We start from the raw sequence: 20,000 nt of genomic DNA on the forward strand, positions 1-20,000 counted from the left end.
AAGAACCCGTTTTGGTTCCAGGTAGAATGCATTTTGGATTCCATGTAGGACCCTTTCCACTGTGGGTTCTACATGGAACTCAAAAGGGTTCTATCTGGAACCAAAAAGGGTTATCTTATGAGGACAGTCGAAGAACCCTTTTGGAACCCTTTTTTCTACGAGTGCAGGAACATACAGGACGGTAGCTTTCCAGGGACAGGGTTGGAGAGCTCTGCTTTAGTGTATACAGTGCATTCTGAAAGTATTCAGACCCCTTCCCCTTTTCCACATTTTGTTATGTTACAGCCTTATTCTAAAATAGATGAAATACCTTTTTTTCCTCATGAATCTACAAACAATACCCCATAATGACAAAGCAAAAAAAATACCTTATTTCCATAAGTATTTAGAACCTTTGCTATGAGACTCGAAATTGAGCTCAGGTGCATCCTGTTTCCATTGATCATCCTTGAGATGTTTCTACAACTTGATTGGAGTCCACCTGTTCACCCACAGCTGCGAGGCCAAGCATGACGACACAACAGTGCTGTAGGCCTGATTATCGACAGCGATGAGTCAGACTACAGGGAGGAGGTCAGAGACTTAGCAGTGTGGTGCCTGGACAACAACCTCTCCTTCCACGTCAGAAAAACCAAGGAGCTGATAGTGAACTATAGGAGAAAGAGGGCGGAGGTCGCCCCCATCCACATTGATGGGGCTGTTGGGGAGCAGGTCGAGAGTTTTAAATTCCTTGGCGTTCACATCACTAACGACTTAACATGGTCCACACACAACCGCATAGCCGTGAAGAGGGCACGGCAGCGCCCCTTCCCCCTCAGGAGGCTGAAAAGATCTGGCATGGACCATCAGATCCTCAAACAGCTGCACCATCGAGAGCATCTTGACTGGCTGCATCAGCTGCTTGGTACGGCAACTACACCGCCTAGCTCCCTGCCATCCAAGACCTCTAAATCAGGCGGTGTCACAGGAAGGCCCGGAAAATTGCCAAAGTCTCCAGTCTTCCAAGCCATAGGCTGTTCATTCCGCTACCATCCGGCAAACAGTAACAGAGCATCGGCTCTAGGACCAACTGGCTCCGAGACAGCCTCTTCCCCCAAGCCATAAGACTGCTAAATAGCCAGATTGCTAAGTAGCCAATTAATGGTAGCCAAACGATCGGCACACACTGTATCTTGCATTGACCATACGCACACTCACTAGACTATAAATACACACCATATGCACACTCACTCACACACACTACATTGACACTCCCACACAAAACTCCCACATTCACATACACTACATACTCACACACACACACATAACACACACACACACACATACCGACACAACACAAACACACATGCATATACATTACACAAACACACAATCACACACACACACTTTTATACTCATAATTTGCTGCTGCCCTGTTCTTTGTTTTACTCGTATTATTTTCTAGCCTGGTCACTTTACCTGCTTTCATGTACATATCTACCTCAAATACCTGGTACCTCTGCACAGTGATCTGGTACTGGTACTCCCTGTATAGATCTCCATCAGTGATCTGCTACTGATACTCCCTGTATAGATCTCCATCATTGATCTGGTACTGGTACTCCCTGTATAGAGCTCCATCATTGATCTGGTACTGATACTCCCTGTATAGAGCTCCATCAGTGATCTGGTACTGATACTCCCTGTATAGAGCTCCATCAGTGATCTGGTACTGATACTCCCTGTATAGAGCTCCATCAGTGATCTGGTACTGATATTCCCTGTATAGAGCTCCATCATTGATCTGGTACTGGTACTCCCTGTATAGAGCTCCATCATTGATCTGGTACTGATACTCCCTGTATAGAGCTCCATCAGTGATCTGGTACTGATACTCCCTGTATAGAGCTCCATCATTGATCTGGTACTGATACTCCCTGTATAGAGCTCCATCAGTGATCTGGTACTGGTACTCCCTGTATAGAGCTCCATCATTGATCTGGTACTGATACTCCCTGTATAGAGCTCCATCAGTGATCTGGTACTGATACTCCCTGTATAGAGCTCCATCATTGATCTGGTACTGATACTCCCTGTATAGAGCTCCATCATTGATCTGGTACTGATACTCCCTGTATAGAGCTCCATCGGTGATATGGTACTCACTGTATAGAGCTCCATCATTGATCTGGTACTGATACTTCCTGTATAGAGCTTCATCAGTGATCTGGTACTCCCTGTATAGAGCTCTATGATTGATCTGGTACTGATACTCCCTGTATAGAGCTCCATCATTGATCTGGTACTCCCTGTATAGAGCTCCATCGTTGATCTGGTACTGATACTCCCTGTATAGAGCTTCATCATTGATCTGGTACTGATACTCCCTATATAGAGCTCCATCATTGATCTGGTACTCCCTGTATAGAGCTCCATCATTATTTTGGTACTGATTCTCCCTGTATAGAGCTCCTTCAGTGATCTGGTACTGGTACTCCCTGTATAGAGCTCCATCATTGATCTGGTACTGGTACTCCCTGTATAGAGCTCCATCATTGATCTGGTACTGATACTCCCTGTATAGAGCTCCATCAGTGATCTGGTTCTGGTACTCCCTGTATAGAGTTCCATCATTGATCTGGTACTGATACTCCCTGTATAGAGCTCCATCATTGATCTGGTACTGATACTCCCTGTATAGAGCTCCATCAGTGATCTGGTACTCCCTGTACAGAGCTCCATCATTGATCTGGTACTGATACTCCCTGTATAGAGCTCCATCAGTGATCTGGTACTGATACTCCCTGTATAGAGCTCCATCATTGATCTGGTACTCCCTGTATAGAGCTCCATCGTTGATCTGGTACTGATACTCCCTGTATAGAGCTCCATCATTGATCTGGTACTGATACTTCCTGTATAGAGCTCCATCAGTGATCTGGTACTCCCTGTATAGAGCTCCATCATTGATCTGGTACTGATACTCCCTGTATAGAGCTCCATCAGTGATCTGGTACTGATACTCCCTGTATAGAGCTCCATCATTGATCTGGTACTGATACTCCCTGTATAGAGCTCCATCATTGATCTGGTACTGATACTCCCTGTATAGAGCTCCATCATTGATCTGGTACTCCCTGTATAGAGCTCCATCATTATTTTGGTACTGATTCTCCCTGTATAGAGCTCCTTCAGTGATCTGGTACTGGTACTCCCTGTATAGAGCTCCATCATTGATCTGGTACTGGTACTCCCTGTATAGAGCTCCATCATTGATCTGGTACTGATACTCCCTGTATAGAGCCCCGTCTTAAACATCCTTCTTTAACCTGTCTCCTCCCCTTCATCTACATTGGTTGATGTGGATTTAACAGGTGACATCAATAAGGGATCATAGCTTTCCCCTGGATTCATCTGGTCAGTCTGTCATGGAAAGAGCATGTTCCTAATGTTTTGTACACTCAGTGTATAATAATAATAATAAAATTATAATAATAATAAATACAATAATAATAATGATAATTACCATAATATATACTAATAATACTAATAATTACAATAATACATACTAATAATACTAATAATTACAATAATACATACTAATAATACTAATAATTACAATAATACATACTAATAATACTAATAATTACAATAATACTACTAATAATAATAATAATAATTACAACAATGCATACTAATAATACTAATAATTACAATAATACATACTAATAATACTAATAATTACAATAATACATACTAATAATACTAATAGTTACAATAATACATACCAATAATACTAATAATTACAATACTACTACCAATACCACGAATAGTAATACTCACAATACTACTACTACTAATAATAATAATAATTACAATAATACTACTACTACCAATAATAATACTTACTATAATACTACCAATAATAATAACAGTAATAATTACAATAATAATAATAATTACAATAATACTACTAATGCTACGAATAATAATAATTACAATAATACTGTTAATACCACGAATAATAAAAATTACAATACTACTACTAATACTACTATCAATAATAATTGCAATAATAATAATAATAATAATAATAATTACAATACTACTACTACTAATAACAATAATAACAATTACAATAATACTACTAATGCTAATAATAATAACAATTACAATAATACCACTAACACCAATAAATAATAATAACAATAATAATAATAATAATAATAATAATAATTACAATACTACTACTACTAATAACAATAATAACAATTACAATAATACTACTAATGCTAATAATAATAACAATTGCAATAATACCACTAACACCAATAAATAATAATAATAATAATAATAATAATAATAATTACAATACTACTACTAATAACAATGATAATAATCACAATAACACTACTAATACTACAAATAATAATAATTACAATAATACGGTTAATACTACGAATAATAGTAATTACAATAATACTACTAATACCACTAAATAATAATAATTACAATGCTACTACTAATACTACTAATAATAATAATTACAATAATACAACTAATACTACAGCTAATAAGAATAATTACAATAATACCACTAATCATAATAATAATAATAATACTAATTACAATAATACCAGTAATAATAATAATTACAATAATACCACTAATAATAATAATTACAATAATACCACCAATAATAATAATAATAATTACAATAATACTACACATACTAATAACAATAATAATAATTACATAATACTACTAATACTACTACTAATAATAATAATTGCAACAATACTACTAATGCTACTACTAATAATAATTACGACAATACTACTAATACTACGAATAATAGTAATAATTGCAACAATAATACTACTACTAATAATAAATACGATAATACTACTAATACTACAGCTAATAAGAATAATTACAATAATACCACTAATAATAATAATTACAATAATACCACTAATAATAATAATTACAATAATACTACTAATACTACTACTAATAATAAATACGATAATACTACTAATACTAATAATAATAACAATTCTTATTGTGTCCCTATCAGGACATTTGCCTTACATCTCAACAAACCACACCTCCTGGCATGGTGTTTCACAGCCACACGCACACACAACCCTGACTGTCCCTCAGTCCGCTGTCATGTGACTGACGACATGTCCTTAATGTGTCAGGTGATTTGTGATGTATGTCCAATCACATGTCATCATGCTCTATATCCCTCAAACTCAACCCTGGACCTTGAGACCAGTTCCACTGCGTTTTTCCATCGTTCCCCTCTAGTCAGGGACACCAGGGGTGTACAATTAATTATCAGGTAGAACAGAAACCAGCAGACTCCAGACCTCGTAGGGTAAGAGTTGAGTAACCCTGATCTATATATTCTGAAGTGTGTGTGTGTGTGTTAGAAGACACACTGTGAATCATTGTGTCTATGTCGATTACTAATGTCTGGCCCTCATAATCTCCCTACACAGTCTGTTCAGCATCATGAATTTGTCAGCACTGTACAGTAGTAATATTGAACCCCTACCTTAATGTATATCTGGGACATAAACTCAGAATTTGTGCTGTACATTAGTAACTCATAAAGGACATGTTGATCCTGTTCTCCACTTCTTCACCTCACCTCTTTCACCTCTGTCTCCCCTTCCTCTCTCTCCTCCCTTCCCTCTACCTCAGACCGCCCTGCTGCCATGACGACCAAGGAGGAGGGTCCCGGAGCAACGGTGGCCGTCTCCATCGTCAGGGACGACGACATGCCCCTCCCCCGCCATGGCTCCTCCCTCGAGGAAGAGGAGGAGGAGGAAGAGCGGCGGATGGAGCGGAGGATGGAGGGATCGATCCTAGAAGAACGAGTGATGGAAGAAGAGGAGGAGTGCAACGGTGACAATAATGATGATGATGATGCGAGCAGTGACATCAGCACCTTAATAGTTCCGTATCCTGAGCTGGCTCCTGTCATCTTCTTCTGTCTCAAGCAGACCACGTTCCCCAGGAGCTGGTGTATACGTGCCGTGTCCAGCCCATATCCTTTACCTCTATGACCTCTGACCTCTAACCCCTTACCCTTCAACTTGCTTTGAATCTACTGTGTGTAAGTACGGTATAAGTGTGTGGAGCTGGTGTATACGTGCCACGTCAGGCCCATATCCTTTAACACTATGACCTATGACCTCTCACCTCTCATCTGTCACCAGCAGGTGAGAACGGTATCAGTGTGTCTGTGTAACAGTAACAGGAGGTCCAGAGTAACATAAAACTGGCCCATGCATACAGTTGTACTCCATAGCAGGCAGATATGCTGAGATAGGGAAACACACACACACACACACACACACACGCTGAGAGTGTGTGTGAGGGACGACAGGGGTGCTAGATTACCCAGGGTGAATTGGGCTGGATCGGTGACAGAATCTAAGCAGTCAGCTGTGTAATCTTGTGCATTTATCCCGGGTGACTCTGTGTCTGTGTATCTGTCTGTGTGTGTTTATCCAGGGTCACTTTCACAAAGGACTGCTATTACTGTGAATTACAGTGAATTACAGTGAATTACAGTGCGTTCCTATGTGTCTGTATACAGTGCATTTGGAATGTATTCAGACCCCTTCCCTTCTTCCAAGTTTTGTCACCTTATAGCCTTAGTCTAAAATGGATTAAATTACATGTTTCCTCATCAATCTGCACACACTACCACATAATGACAAAGCCAAAACAGGTTTTTAGACATTTTTGCAAATTTATAAAAAATGAAAAACAAAAATAAATGTCTCTGACAGGGCTCCAGAGTTCCATCTCTGCAGCACTCCACCAATCAGGCCTTCATGGTAGAGTGGCCAGACGGAAGCCACTCCTCAGTAAAAGGCACATAAAAGCTCGCTTGGAGTTTGCTAAAAGGCACCTAAAAAACGCAGACCATCAGAAACAAGATTCTCTGGTTTGATGAAACCAAGATTGAACTCTTTGGTCTGAATGCCAATCGTCACATCTGGAGTAAACCTGGCACCATCCCTACGGTGAAGCATGGTGGTGGTAGCATCATGCTGTGGGGATGTTTTTCAGCGGCAGGGCCTGGGAGACTAGACAGGATTGAGGCAAAGATCAACTGAGCAAAGTACAGAGAGATCCTTGTTGAAAACCTGCTCAAGAGCGCTCATGACCTCAGACTGGGGGTGAAGGTTCACCTTCCAACAGGACAACGACCCTAAGCACAAAGCCAAGACAACACAGGTGTGGCGTCGGGACAAGTCTCTGAATGTCCTTGAGTGGCCCAGCCAGAGACCGGACTTGAACCCGATCGAGCATCTCGGGAGAGACCTGAAAATAGCTGTGCAGTGATGCTCCCCATCCAACCTGACAGAGCTTGAGAGGATCTGCAGAGAAGAATGGGAGAAACTCCCCAAATACAGGTGTGCCAAGCTTGTAGCATCATACCCAAGAAGACTCAAAGCTTTAATCGCTGCCACAGGTGCTTCAACAAAGTCCTGAGGGTCTGAATACTTTGTTTTCTAAAACATTATTTGGGGGCTTTGTCATTAGATTATGTGTAGATTGATAAGGGGGAAAAAACGATTTAATCTATTTCAGAATACAGCTGTTACGTAACAAAATGTTGGAAAAGTCAAGGCGTCTGAATACTTCCTGAATGCACTGTATGGTCTCTTTCCAGTTCTTGTGCAGTTTTTGTGAACATTATGTGGAGTGTTGAATGTGAAGGCTGCAGTTAGTGTGAACATTAGGTAGAGTGTTGAATGTGAAGGCTGCAGTTAGTGTGAACATAATGTAGCGTGTTGAATGTGAAGGCTGCAGTAAGTGTGAACATTATGTAGAGTGTTGAATGTGAAGGCTGCAGTTAGTGTGAACATAATGTAGCGTGTTGAATGTGAAGGCTGCAGTTAGTGGGAACATAATGTAGAGTGTTGAATGTGAAGGCTGCAGTAAGTGTGAACATTATGTAGAGTGTTGAATGTGAAGGCTGCAGTTAGTGTGAACATAATGTGGAGTGTTGAATGTGAAGGCTGCAGTAAGTGTGAACATTATGTAGAGTGTTGAATGTGAAGGCTGCAGTTAGTGTGAACATAATGTAGCGTGTTGAATGTGAAGGCTGCAGTTAGTGGGAACATAATGTAGAGTGTTGAATGTGAAGGCTGCAGTAAGTGTGAACATTATGTAGAGTGTTGAATGTGAAGGCTGCAGTTAGTGTGAACATAATGTGGAGTGTTGAATGTGAAGGCTGCAGTTAGTGGGAACATAATGTGGAGTGTTGAATGTGAAGGCTGCAGTTAGTGGGAACATAATGTGGAGTGTTGAATGTGAAGGCTGCAGTTAGTGTGAACATAATGTAGCGTGTTGAATGTGAAGGCTGCAGTTAGTGTGAACATAATGTAGCGTGTTGAATGTGAAGGCTGCAGTTAGTGTGAACATAATGTAGAGTGTTGAATGTGAAGGCTGCAGTAAGTGTGAACATTATGTAGAGTGTTGAATGTGAAGGCTGCAGTTAGTGTGAACATAATGTGGAGTGTTGAATGTGAAGGCTGCAGTTAGTGTGAACATAATGTGGAGTGTTGAATGTGAAGGCTGCAGTTAGTGGGAACATAATGTGGAGTGTTGAATGTGAAGGCTGCAGTTAGTGTGAACATAATGTGGAGTGTTGAATGTGAAGGCTGCAGTTAGTGGGAACATAATGTGGAGTGTTGAATGTGAAGGCTGCAGTTAGTGGGAACATAATGTGGAGTGTTGAATGTGAAGGCTGCAGTTAGTGTGAACATAATGTGGAGTGTTGAATGTGAAGGCTGCAGTTAGTGTGAACATAATGTGGAGTGTTGAATGTGAAGGCTGCAGTTAGTGGGAACATAATGTGGAGTGTTGAATGTGAAGGCTGCAGTTAGTGGGAACATAATGTGGAGTGTTGAATGTGAAGGCTGCAGTTAGTGGGAACATAATGTGGAGTGTTGAATGTGAAGGCTGCAGTTAGTGTGAACATAATGTGGAGTGTTGAATGTGAAGGCTGCAGTTAGTGTGAACATAATGTGGAGTGTTGAATGTGAAGGCTGCAGTTAGTGGGAACATAATGTGGAGTGTTGAATGTGAAGGCTGCAGTTAGTGTGAACATAATGTGGAGTGTTGAATGTGAAGGCTGCAGTTAGTGTGAACATAATGTGGAGTGTTGAATGTGAAGGCTGCAGTTAGTGGGAACACTAAGTGTTATCTTGTCCAATGTCTGGGAGAGAGCATGTGTTTGAGTTTGTGCTTGGGTGGGAATATGTGTGTGAGTATTGGGAGGAATTGTATTTTTACCAAGGTGTGTGTGTGTGTGTGTTTGTTTGTGTGTTTGTGTCGATGTAGGTGTGTGTCACTTTCCTGATAAACCCAGTGCTGCTGAGTCCCACACAGAGCAAAACAAGGAAGAGACCTGTATTCTCTCTCTCTCTGTGTTATCTGTTCACAAGCCCAGAGCTGTTGATACCTCTGCTTGTTCCCTCATACAGAACAGGTCTATTCCAACACACACACACACACACACACACACACACACACACACAGTATATGGATGTGGATAAGGGCCAGTTCAAATGGCACCCTATTCCCTACATAGTGCACTACTTTTGACCAGAGAACTATATAGGGAATAGGGTGTCATTTGGGATGCACGCCAGGAGTTAGTAAAAGGAACTGAATGGGCACTGATCCAACTGGGTGTATTTCTAGTAGGCCTAAAGGGACAGACAGAGGGAGCGAGGGAAGGAGAAAGAAAAGATAGTTTAGTATAGTGTAGGGGAGAGTGGGGTAAGTTGAGAGTTTACATTCTGCATCATTCCATCAAGTGAAATGTAGTATTCTTTCTAACATGTATTTCAGGATGTGGTGTATCCCTGGAAATAAGCAGAATTCAAATCATAGGTTGGCACAACTTAGCCTGGGTATGGGGTAAGTTGACCTACGAGACAGGGTACGTTCAATTATTAATTGTGTGTATGGTTTCCTAAAAACATGAGTGGCTCAACTTACCATTTTGGCTGAACTTACCCCTCTCCCACAGAGACATAGTGAGAGAGGGAGAGATACTGCAGGGGACAGAGACATAGTGAGAGAGGGAGAGATACTGCAGGGGACAGAGACATAGTGAGAGAGGGAGAGATACTGCAGGGGACAGAGACATAGTGAGAGGGAGAGATACTGCAGGGGACAGAGACATAGTGAGAGAGGGAGAGATACTGCAGGGGACAGAGACATAGTGAGATGGAGAGATACTGCAGGGGACAGAGACATAGTGAGAGAGGGAGAGATACTGCAGGGGACAGAGACATAGTGAGAGAGGGAGAGATACTGCAGGGGACAGAGACATAGTGAGAGAGGGAGAGATACTGCAGGGGACAGAGACATAGTGAGAGGGAGAGATACTGCAGGGGACAGAGACATAGTGAGAGAGGGAGAGATACTGCAGGGGACAGAGACATAGTGAGATGGAGAGATACTGCAGGGGACAGAGACGCATTCAGAGTAGTATTTTAGAAAAGCCACATACTATAACACTGTTTTTCAGCGTACTATTTAGTACACTAGTGGGTTTGTGGAGGATAACAGATGGGACAGGAAGAAGATATAAAGAGAGGCATGTAATTAACAAAAGAAACCAAGAAAGATAAACTAACAAGATATGAACCAAGTTAAGAAGGCAAGCAAAACACTTCCCCCTCTTCTGCCTCTCTGTCTCTCTGTGTACCTCTCTGTGTACCTCTCTCTCTCTGTTTGTACCTCTCTGTGTATCTCTCTCTCTCTCTCTCTCTCTCTCTCTCTCTCTCTCTCTCTCTCTCTCTCTCTCTGTACCTCTCTCTCTCTCTGTACCTCTCTCTCTCTCTCTCTCTCTCTCTCTCTCTCTCTCTGTGTACCTCTCCCTCTCTCTCTCTCTCTTTTTCAACATTCTGGTTCTTTCTACTTCTGCCTCCGTGGCTGTGTCATTTAGTGGTGCAACAGCGTTGGACGGATGTTACGTTCATTTCTGTCCCCTGCTGAAGATTTTGTTGCTTCTTGCGCACACTATTCATCAGTTCCTAATTGAAAATGATTTTCTGACATTTCCGACACCCCGGGAGAAAGGAGTTTCTCCTCTGTTCTCTCTGTTCTCAGTGGTTGTTAGTCTTGTTGTGCAGTAAAGTAAAGCTCAAATGGTACAGTGTGTACTTGAGAAAGGAGGTGTTTTCTCTAGGGATATGCCAGACGGCGACTGTTTGCTAAGAGAGAGAGGGAGAATCTGTGTGTGTGTCAAATGATTTTTGACAAATTCCTTTAATGAAACAAAATGAAATGACATTTACTGGGTCTCTTTGTCACTTCAGTAGTCCTCCATCCATCAAGTACTACTCGCCACACATTGTGTGTGCATGCGTGGGTGTGTGTGTGCACGTGTGTGCATGCATGGGTGTGTGTGTGTGTGTGTGTGTACGAGTCAGTGCGCTGTAAGAGCCGTGGCTGATGGAGCAACACTCTGGATTGATTGGTTAAATGAAATTGTTTGTGGGTTTGGACACATTGAGGACATCCACATGATCATGTTATTGTGTCTTAATCAGTGTCTCGGGGGACATGACTGTGATTGGCCCCACACATTGGATTTAATGACTGAAGTCAAGGCGGTGGGTGGACGGCGATATAACTAACAGGCTGTGCCAGACCAAGGGAAGGTTCGACCACAGATGTCCAGGAAGACTTAGCTACAGCAGGTCTTCATAGTGATCAGTGGGACTGCAGTCTCTTCCCTCCACTGATATCAGCTTGGGGTTTTATAGGGTCCAATCACACCACAGAAGTGCCTGTAAAGCATCTTAAAGAAAGAGAGAGAGAGAGAAGAGAGAGGGAGAGAGAGAGAAGAGAGAGATAGCTAAAAGAAAGGAAAGCTGATGTACAACTGTAGACAGGGCATTATCCCTCTCTCTTTATAGTCCCTCCCTCCCTCCCTCCTTCCCTCCCTCCCTCCCTCCCTCCCTCCCTCCCTCTCCCCCCCTCCATCCCTCCCTCCCTCCCCCCTCTCTCCCACTCCCTCCCTCCCTCTCCCCCCCTCCCTCTCCTCCCTCCCTCCCTCCCTCCCTCCCTCCCTCCCTCCCTCCCCCCCCCCCCTCCCTCCCTCCCTCCCTCCCTCCCCCTCTCTCCCTCCCTCCCTCTCCCCCCTCCCTCTCCTCCCTCCCTCCCTCCCTCCCTCCCTCCCTCCCTCCCTCCCTCCCTCCCTCCCTCTATCCTAAACAACACCTTTCTTCAATAGATTGCCTTTCTCCAGTGAACACTACTTCCTAAATGTCAGAACTGCCTCACAGCCAAGAGAGAAACTGGAGAGAATGAAAAAAGAAAGAAAAGTTCCCTCTCTCTCTCTGTTCTCTGCTCTGCTGGTGTTGTGTGAAGCAGAGAGAATGCTTTTCTCTGCATAGTGACATTGAGGCGCAGTGTGTATTTGTGTGTGTGTGTGTGTGTTTAGAACAGTGTGTGTTGGTGTGTTAGGAACAGTGTGTGTGTGTGTGTGTGTGTGTGTGTGTGTGTGTGTGTGTGTGTGTGTGTGTGTGTGTGTGTGTTTAGAACAGTGTGTGTCCTCCTGGAGAGTTGACGCTTCCTTTCTAAGAGACAGAGAGAGAAAGGAAAAGATATAGAAGTCACCTGAAGCTGCTCCTTGAAGGGCTCATCTGCAGCTGCTACATTCAGAGGGGGACTTAGAAATGAATGATATGTACTCATTGACTCTTGAAGACCATAACTTGTAAAGGAATGATTGATTCTTGAAGAACATAACCTGTAAATGACCCATGAGCTTAGTTCATCTTTTGTACCCCATCAGGAAGCAAAGATAACCTTATTTTGCTCCAATGTTTGTAAACAAAGTAAATGAAACACCATATAGCCTCAACCTGTGATTAAAGTACCATGGTGATGTCATGGCTGGTCAGTCCCTCCATAGCTCTGTCTCTGACTCTGAGAGGGGTTACATTTCTCCAGGCCCATCCCCCAGCTTTTTACCTAAATGGTGACGGGGATCTGCTTTGTTATTATTCCCAATGCAGATTTCCCCTCGAAATGTTATACTCTCAAATATAAAAATGTTCCCTATTTCTGCTGGACTAACCAATTGTCTGTGGTTATAAAACACGGTGCAGTGACAGCATAGACCTGTGAACTGTGTTAAACAGTGCTCAGTACTCATCCACAGCTGAGAATGAATCTCCATGGAGATGTTCTATTGAAACCAGTGGGGAGGGAGGGATGAAGACGGGCTAAAGCTCTGTTTTACACTGTTCTCCAGACAACAGAGCACCTGTGTCTTAGAGAGAGGGAGGGAGGGAGAGAGAGAGAGGGGGAGAGAGAGGGAGGGAGGGGGTAGAGAGAGGGAGGGGGAGAGAGAGGGAGGGGGAGAGAGGGAGGGGGTAGAGAGAGGGAGGGAGGGGGGGTAGAGAGAGGGAGGGGGTAGAGAGAGAGAGACAGGGGGAGAGAGATAGAGAGGGGGAGAGAGAGAGGTCGAGAGAGGGGGGAGAGAGAGGGAGAGAGGGGGGAGAGATAGAGAGGGATAGGGGGGGAGAGAGAGAGAGGGGGAGAGAGAGAGGGGGAGAGAGGGGGGAGGGAGAGGGAGAGAGGGGGAGAGAGATAGAGTGGGAGAGGGGGGGAGAGAGAGAGAGGGGAGAGAAAGAGATTGGTTAGAGGGAAGGAAAGGGGGAAAAAGCGATAGACACATGCAGAAAGACAGCAGGATGGACGGGCAGGCAGGCAGGCACGAATTACCTCCCTCCACACACACACGGATCCCACCCCACAAAGCCAATCTGGTTCCATGCGTCTGCTACCCCAACCAAACGTGATAGGAGTGAGATGACATATTGATAGCTTTGAATCCATGACCAATCTAAACCAACACACCCTCATTTTATCTCTGTATGTGTGTGTGTGTGTGTGTGTGTGTGTGTGTGTGTGTGTGTGTGTGTGTGTGTGTGTGTGTGTGTGTGTGTGTGTGTGTGTGTGTGTGTGTGCGTGTGTGCGTGCATGCGTGCGCGTGCGTGCGTGCGTGTGTGTGCGTGTGTGCGTGTGTGTGCGTGTGTGTGCGTGTGTGCGTGTGTGTGGCCATGCGTCCCCTCAATTCACTTTATTATTCAATCAAAAATGTCCTGTCCAGAGTGAGGTGAGGAGAGAGAGAGAGAGAGAGAGAGTGTGTGTGTGGAAACTGTAGAGATGCATATTCAGTCTAAAAGACATCCAGAATCACACACACATGCCACCTGCGACTATGTCTGTGTGTGTGACTACGGTATGTATAGTAAATGGAAGGCTGTGTTTCCAGTATGCAGAGTATAGAAGAAGAGACGGTGTGCTGTACATATCCCTCAGTGGGTCTGTGCTGTTTCACTACAGTAAATCCACTCTGTATGACTGATGTGATGTGTACATGGAGGTAGAACTGTTTGCTTTTGAAGGGCATCTCTGCTCGAGGAGACTTATGACACACACACACAGGAAACCACTGTGGCGTAGCAGCTAGAGAGATGCTCAGTTACTGTTGACCTGAATATACTTTCTTGTTCTCTCTCTCTATCACGTTCTCTTTCTCTCTCCTCTCTTTCTCTCTCCTCTCTTTCTCTATCCTCACTTTCTCTCTCCTCTCTTTCTCTCTCCTCACTTTCTCTCTCCTCTCTTTCTCTCTCCTCTCTTTCTCTCTCCTCTCTTTCTCTGTCTTTCTTTCTCTCTCCTCTCTTTCTCTCGCCTCTCTTTATCTCTCCTCTCTTTCTCTGTCTTTCTTTCTCTCTCCTCTCTTTCTCTCACCTCTCTTTCTCTCTCCTCTCTTTCTCTGTCTTTCTTTCTCTCTCTCTGTGAATTCAATTACATTTCAATTCAAGGGGCTTTATTGGCAACATATGTTTACATTGCCAAAGCAAGTGAAATAGATAAACAAAAGTGAAATAAACAATAAATAGTGAACAGTAAACATTACACTCAGACAAGTTCCAAAATAATAGAGACATTTTAAATGTCATATTACCTCTACTATATTTACAGTGTTGTAATGATAGTTAGAGTACAAAGGTGGTATTTACAATGGTGTTTGTTCTTCACTGGTTGACCTTTTCTTGTGGTAACAGGTCACACATCTTGCTGCTCTGATGGCACACTGTGATATTTCACCCAGTACATATGGGACTTTATCAAAATTCTTTGTGGGTCTGTGTAATCTGAGGGAAATATGTGTCTCTAATAAGGTCATACATTTGGTTAGGAAGTCTCTCTCTCTCTCTCGCTCCCTCTCTATTTCTCTCCCTCTGTCTCTCCTCTTTCTCTCTCTTCTCTATTTTCCTCTCTCCTCTCTTCTCTCTGTATTTCTCTATACTAATGGTTATACGAATGTCTTCGTGCTCCCCCACATTATTCTTTCTCCTCTCTATCTTTGCTTCTCCTTCGTTCAACCCTCTCCCTCTTTATCTGTCTGACCTTCCTCTCTCCCTCCTTATCTGTCTGACCTCCCTCTCCCTGCTCTCTCAATCATCCTGCACCCACCCTCAACCATCCCTCAACCATCCCTCTCCCTCAGTCTTCCTCACTTCCTCATCTTTCTCTTTTCCTCTCTCTATTCATCCCCCTCCCTCCCTCCCTCCCTCCTTCCCTCCCTCCCTCCCTCCCTCCCTCCCTCCCTCCCTCCCTCCCTCCCTCCCTCCCTCCCTCCCTCCCTCCCTCCCTCTGGACCATCCTCTGTCTCATCCTCTGTCTGTCTGCTATATTGAGACAGGGCTGCGTGAAGTAGACAAGAGAGAGAGAAAGAGAGAGGGGGGGAGGGAGGAGAGAGAGAGTGGAAGAGGGAGAATGAGAGAAAGAGGGCGAGAGGAAGAAGGAGAGAGAGAGGGGGAGAAAGATATGATACGTGGAGTAGAGGAAATTGATGTCAGGATGTGACTCCTGGGGAAAACAGGGGATCAGGTAGAGAGGGATGGAGAGAGGGATGTAGAGAGGGATGGAGAGAGGGATGGAGAGGGGATAGAGAGAGGGATGGAGAGAGGGATGGAGAGGGGATGGAGAGAGGGATGGAGAGAGGGATGGAGAGAGGGATAGAGAGAGGATAGAGAGAGGGATGGAGAGAGGGATGGAGAGAGGGATGGAGAGGGGATGGAGAGAGGGATGGAGAGAGGGATGGAGAGAGGGATGGAGAGAGGGATGGAGAGAGGGATGGAGAGGGGATGGAGAGAGGGATGGAGAGAGGGATGGAGAGAGGGATGGAGAGGGGATAGAGAGAGGGATGGAGAGGGGATAGAGAGAGGGATGGAGAGAGGGAATGGGATTGTTTGTGAAGCGCGTTCAAACGGAATACCTTTCATGTTTCTATTCCACATAGAGGAAGGATGACCACCCATTGAGTTCTGTACTCAAAGACAGCTGCTCAAATCGCACCCTGTTTTCTTTATACAGCTCTACATTTTCCTAGGGCCCATAGGGCTCTTGTTAATAGCAGCACACGACATAGGGGACAGGGTTCAATTTGGGACGCAGACATTGAGTTATGTTCTCAAAGATTCCCAGCCCTGAACCTATCCTACAAGCTTTGGAATGTACCTGTATATATTTAGAATGTACCTGTATGTATTTAGAATGTATCTGTATATATTTAGAATGTACCTGTATATATTTAGAATGTACCTGTATATATTTAGAATGTATCTGTATATATTTAGAATGTACCTGTATATATTTAGAATGTACCTGTATATATTTAGAATGTACCTGTATGTATTTAGAATGTATCTGTATATATTTAGAATGTACCTGTATATATTTAGAATGTACCTGTATATATTTAGAATGTACCTGTATATATTTAGAATGTACCTGTATATATTTAGAATGTACCTGTATATATTTAGAATGTACCTGTATATATTTAGAATGTACCTGTATATATTTAGAATGTATCTGTATATATTTAGAATGTACCTGTATAGGGCGGCAGGGTAGCCTAGTGGTTAGAGCGTTGGACTAGTAACCGGAAGGTTGCAAGTTCAAACCCCCGAGCTGACAAGGTACAAATCTGTCGTTCTGCCCCTGAACAGGCAGTTAACCCACTGTTCCCAGGCCGTCATTGAAAATAAGAATTTGTTCTTAACTGACTTGCCTGGTTAAATAAAGGTAAAATAAAAAAATAAAAAAATAAAATATATATTTAGAATGTACCTGTATATATTTAGAATGTGTCTGTATATATTTAGAATGTACCTGTATATATTTAGAATGTACCTGTATATATTTAGAATGTACCTGTATATATTTAGAATGTACCTGTATATATTTAGAATGTACCTGTATATATTTAGAATGTACCTGTATATATTTAGAATGTATCTGTATATATTTAGAATGTACCTGTATATATTTAGAATGTACCTGTATATATTTAGAATGTACCTGTATATATTTTGAATGTACCTGTATATATTTTGAATGTACCTGTATATATTTTGAATGTACCTGTATATATTTAGAATTTACCTGTATATATTTAGAATGTACCTGTATATATTTAGAATGTACCTGTATATATTTAGAATGTACCTGTATATATTTAGAATGTACCTGTATATATTTAGAATGTGCCTGTATATATTTAGAATGTACCTGTATGTATTTAGAATGTACCTGTATGTATTTAGAATGTACCTGTATATATTTAGAATGTACCTGTATGTATTTAGAATGTATCTGTATATATTTAGAATGTATCTGTATATATTTAGAATGTACCTGTATATATTTAGAATGTACCTGTATGTATTTAGAATGTATCTGTATATATGTAGAATGTACCTGTATATATTTAGAATGTACCTGTATATATTTAGAATGTACCTGTATATATTTGGAATGTACCTGTATATATTTGGAATGTACCTGTATATATTTAGAATGTACCTGTATATATTTAGAATGTACCTGTATGTATTTAGAATGTATCTGTATATATGTAGATTGTACCTGTATATATTTAGAATGTACCTGTATATATTTAGAATGTACCTATATATATTTGGAATGTACCTGTATATATTTGGAATGTACCTGTATATATTTAGAATGTACCTGTATATATTTAGAATGTACCTGTATGTATTTAGAATGTACCTGTATATATTTAGAATGTACCTGAATGTATTTAGAATGTACCTGAATGTATTTAGAATGTATCTGTATATATTTAGAATGTACCTGAATGTATTTAGAATGTATCTGTATATATTTAGAATGTACCTGTATATATTTAGAATGTATCTGTATATATTTAGAATGTACCTGTATATATTTAGAATGTACCTGTATATATTTAGAATGTGTCTGTATATATTTAGAATGTACCTGTATATATTTAGAATGTACCTGTATATATTTAGAATGTACCTGTATATATTTAGAATGTACCTGTATATATTTAGAATGTACCTGTATATATTTAGAATGTACCTGTATATATTTAGAATGTACCTGTATGTATTTAGAATGTACCTGTATATATTTAGAATGTATCTGTATATATTTAGAATGTACCTGTATATATTTAGAATGTACCTGTATGTATTTAGAATGTACCTGTATGTATTTAGAATGTATCTGTATATATGTAGAATGTACCTGTATATATTTAGAATGTACCTGTATATATTTAGAATGTACCTGTATATATTTGGAATGTACCTGTATATATTTGGAATGTACCTGTATATATTTAGAATGTACCTGTATATATTTAGAATGTACCTGTATGTATTTAGAATGTATCTGTATATATGTAGATTGTACCTGTATATATTTAGAATGTACCTGTATATATTTAAAATGTACCTGTATATATTTGGAATGTACCTGTATATATTTGGAATGTACCTGTATATATTTAGAATGTACCTGTATATATTTAGAATGTACCTGTATGTATTTAGAATGTACCTGTATATATTTAGAATGTACCTGAATGTATTTAGAATGTACCTGAATGTATTTAGAATGTATCTGTATATATTTAGAATGTACCTGAATGTATTTAGAATGTATCTGTATATATTTAGAATGTACCTGTATATATTTAGAATGTATCTGTATATATTTAGAATGTACCTGTATATATTTAGAATGTACCTGTATATATTTAGAATGTGTCTGTATATATTTAGAATGCACCTGTATATATTTAGAATGTACCTGTATATATTTAGAATGTACCTGTATATATTTAGAATGTACCTGTATATATTTAGAATGTACCTGTATATATTTAGAATGTACCTGTATATATTTAGAATGTACCTGTATATATTTAGAATGTACCTGTATATATTTAGAATGTATCTGTATATATTTAGAATGTACCTGTATTTATTTAGAATGTACCTGTATATATTTAGAATGTACCTGTATATATTTAGAATGTACCTGTATATATTTAGAATGTACCTGAATGTATTTAGAATGTATCTGTATATATTTAGAATGTACCTGAATGTATTTAGAATGTATCTGTATATATTTAGAATGTACCTGTATATATTTAGAATGTATCTGTATATATTTAGAATGTATCTGTACATATTTAGAATGTACCTGTATATATTTAGAATGTACCTGTATATATGTAGAATGTACCTGTATATATTTAGAATGTATCTGTATATATTTAGAATGTATCTGTATATATTTAGAATGTACCTGTATATATTTAGAATGTACCTGTATATATTTAGAATGTACCTGTATATATTTAGAATGTACCTGTATATATTTAGAATGTACCTGTATATATTTAGAATGTATCTGTATATATTTAGAATGTACCTGTATATATTTAGAATGTACCTGTATATATTTAGAATGTACCTGTATATATTTAGAATGTATCTGTATATATTTAGAATGTATCTGTATATATTTAGAATGTACCTGTATATATTTAGAATGTAACTGTATATATTTAGAATGTATCTGTATATATTTAGAAT

General features: G+C 40.5%; 1 protein-coding gene across 1 annotated transcript in view; it reads left to right on the top strand.

The window, feature by feature from the left end:
* Positions 1–5,708: 5,708 nt before the first annotated feature.
* The window catches only part of LOC139394402 (voltage-dependent T-type calcium channel subunit alpha-1I-like), a gene marked incomplete at its 3' end in the record, with an annotated part of 94,148 nt that continues 79,856 nt past the window's right edge, over positions 5,709–20,000 (top strand). The window contains exon 1 of the mRNA XM_071142458.1: positions 5,709–6,040. Coding sequence (XP_070998559.1) covers positions 5,709–6,040 — 332 coding nt within the window. The remainder of the gene's footprint in view (positions 6,041–20,000) is intronic.

This window comes from Oncorhynchus clarkii, unplaced genomic scaffold (genome assembly GCF_045791955.1).
Source record: "Oncorhynchus clarkii lewisi isolate Uvic-CL-2024 unplaced genomic scaffold, UVic_Ocla_1.0 unplaced_contig_12241_pilon_pilon, whole genome shotgun sequence".
Classification (NCBI taxonomy): Eukaryota; Metazoa; Chordata; class Actinopteri; order Salmoniformes; family Salmonidae; genus Oncorhynchus; species Oncorhynchus clarkii.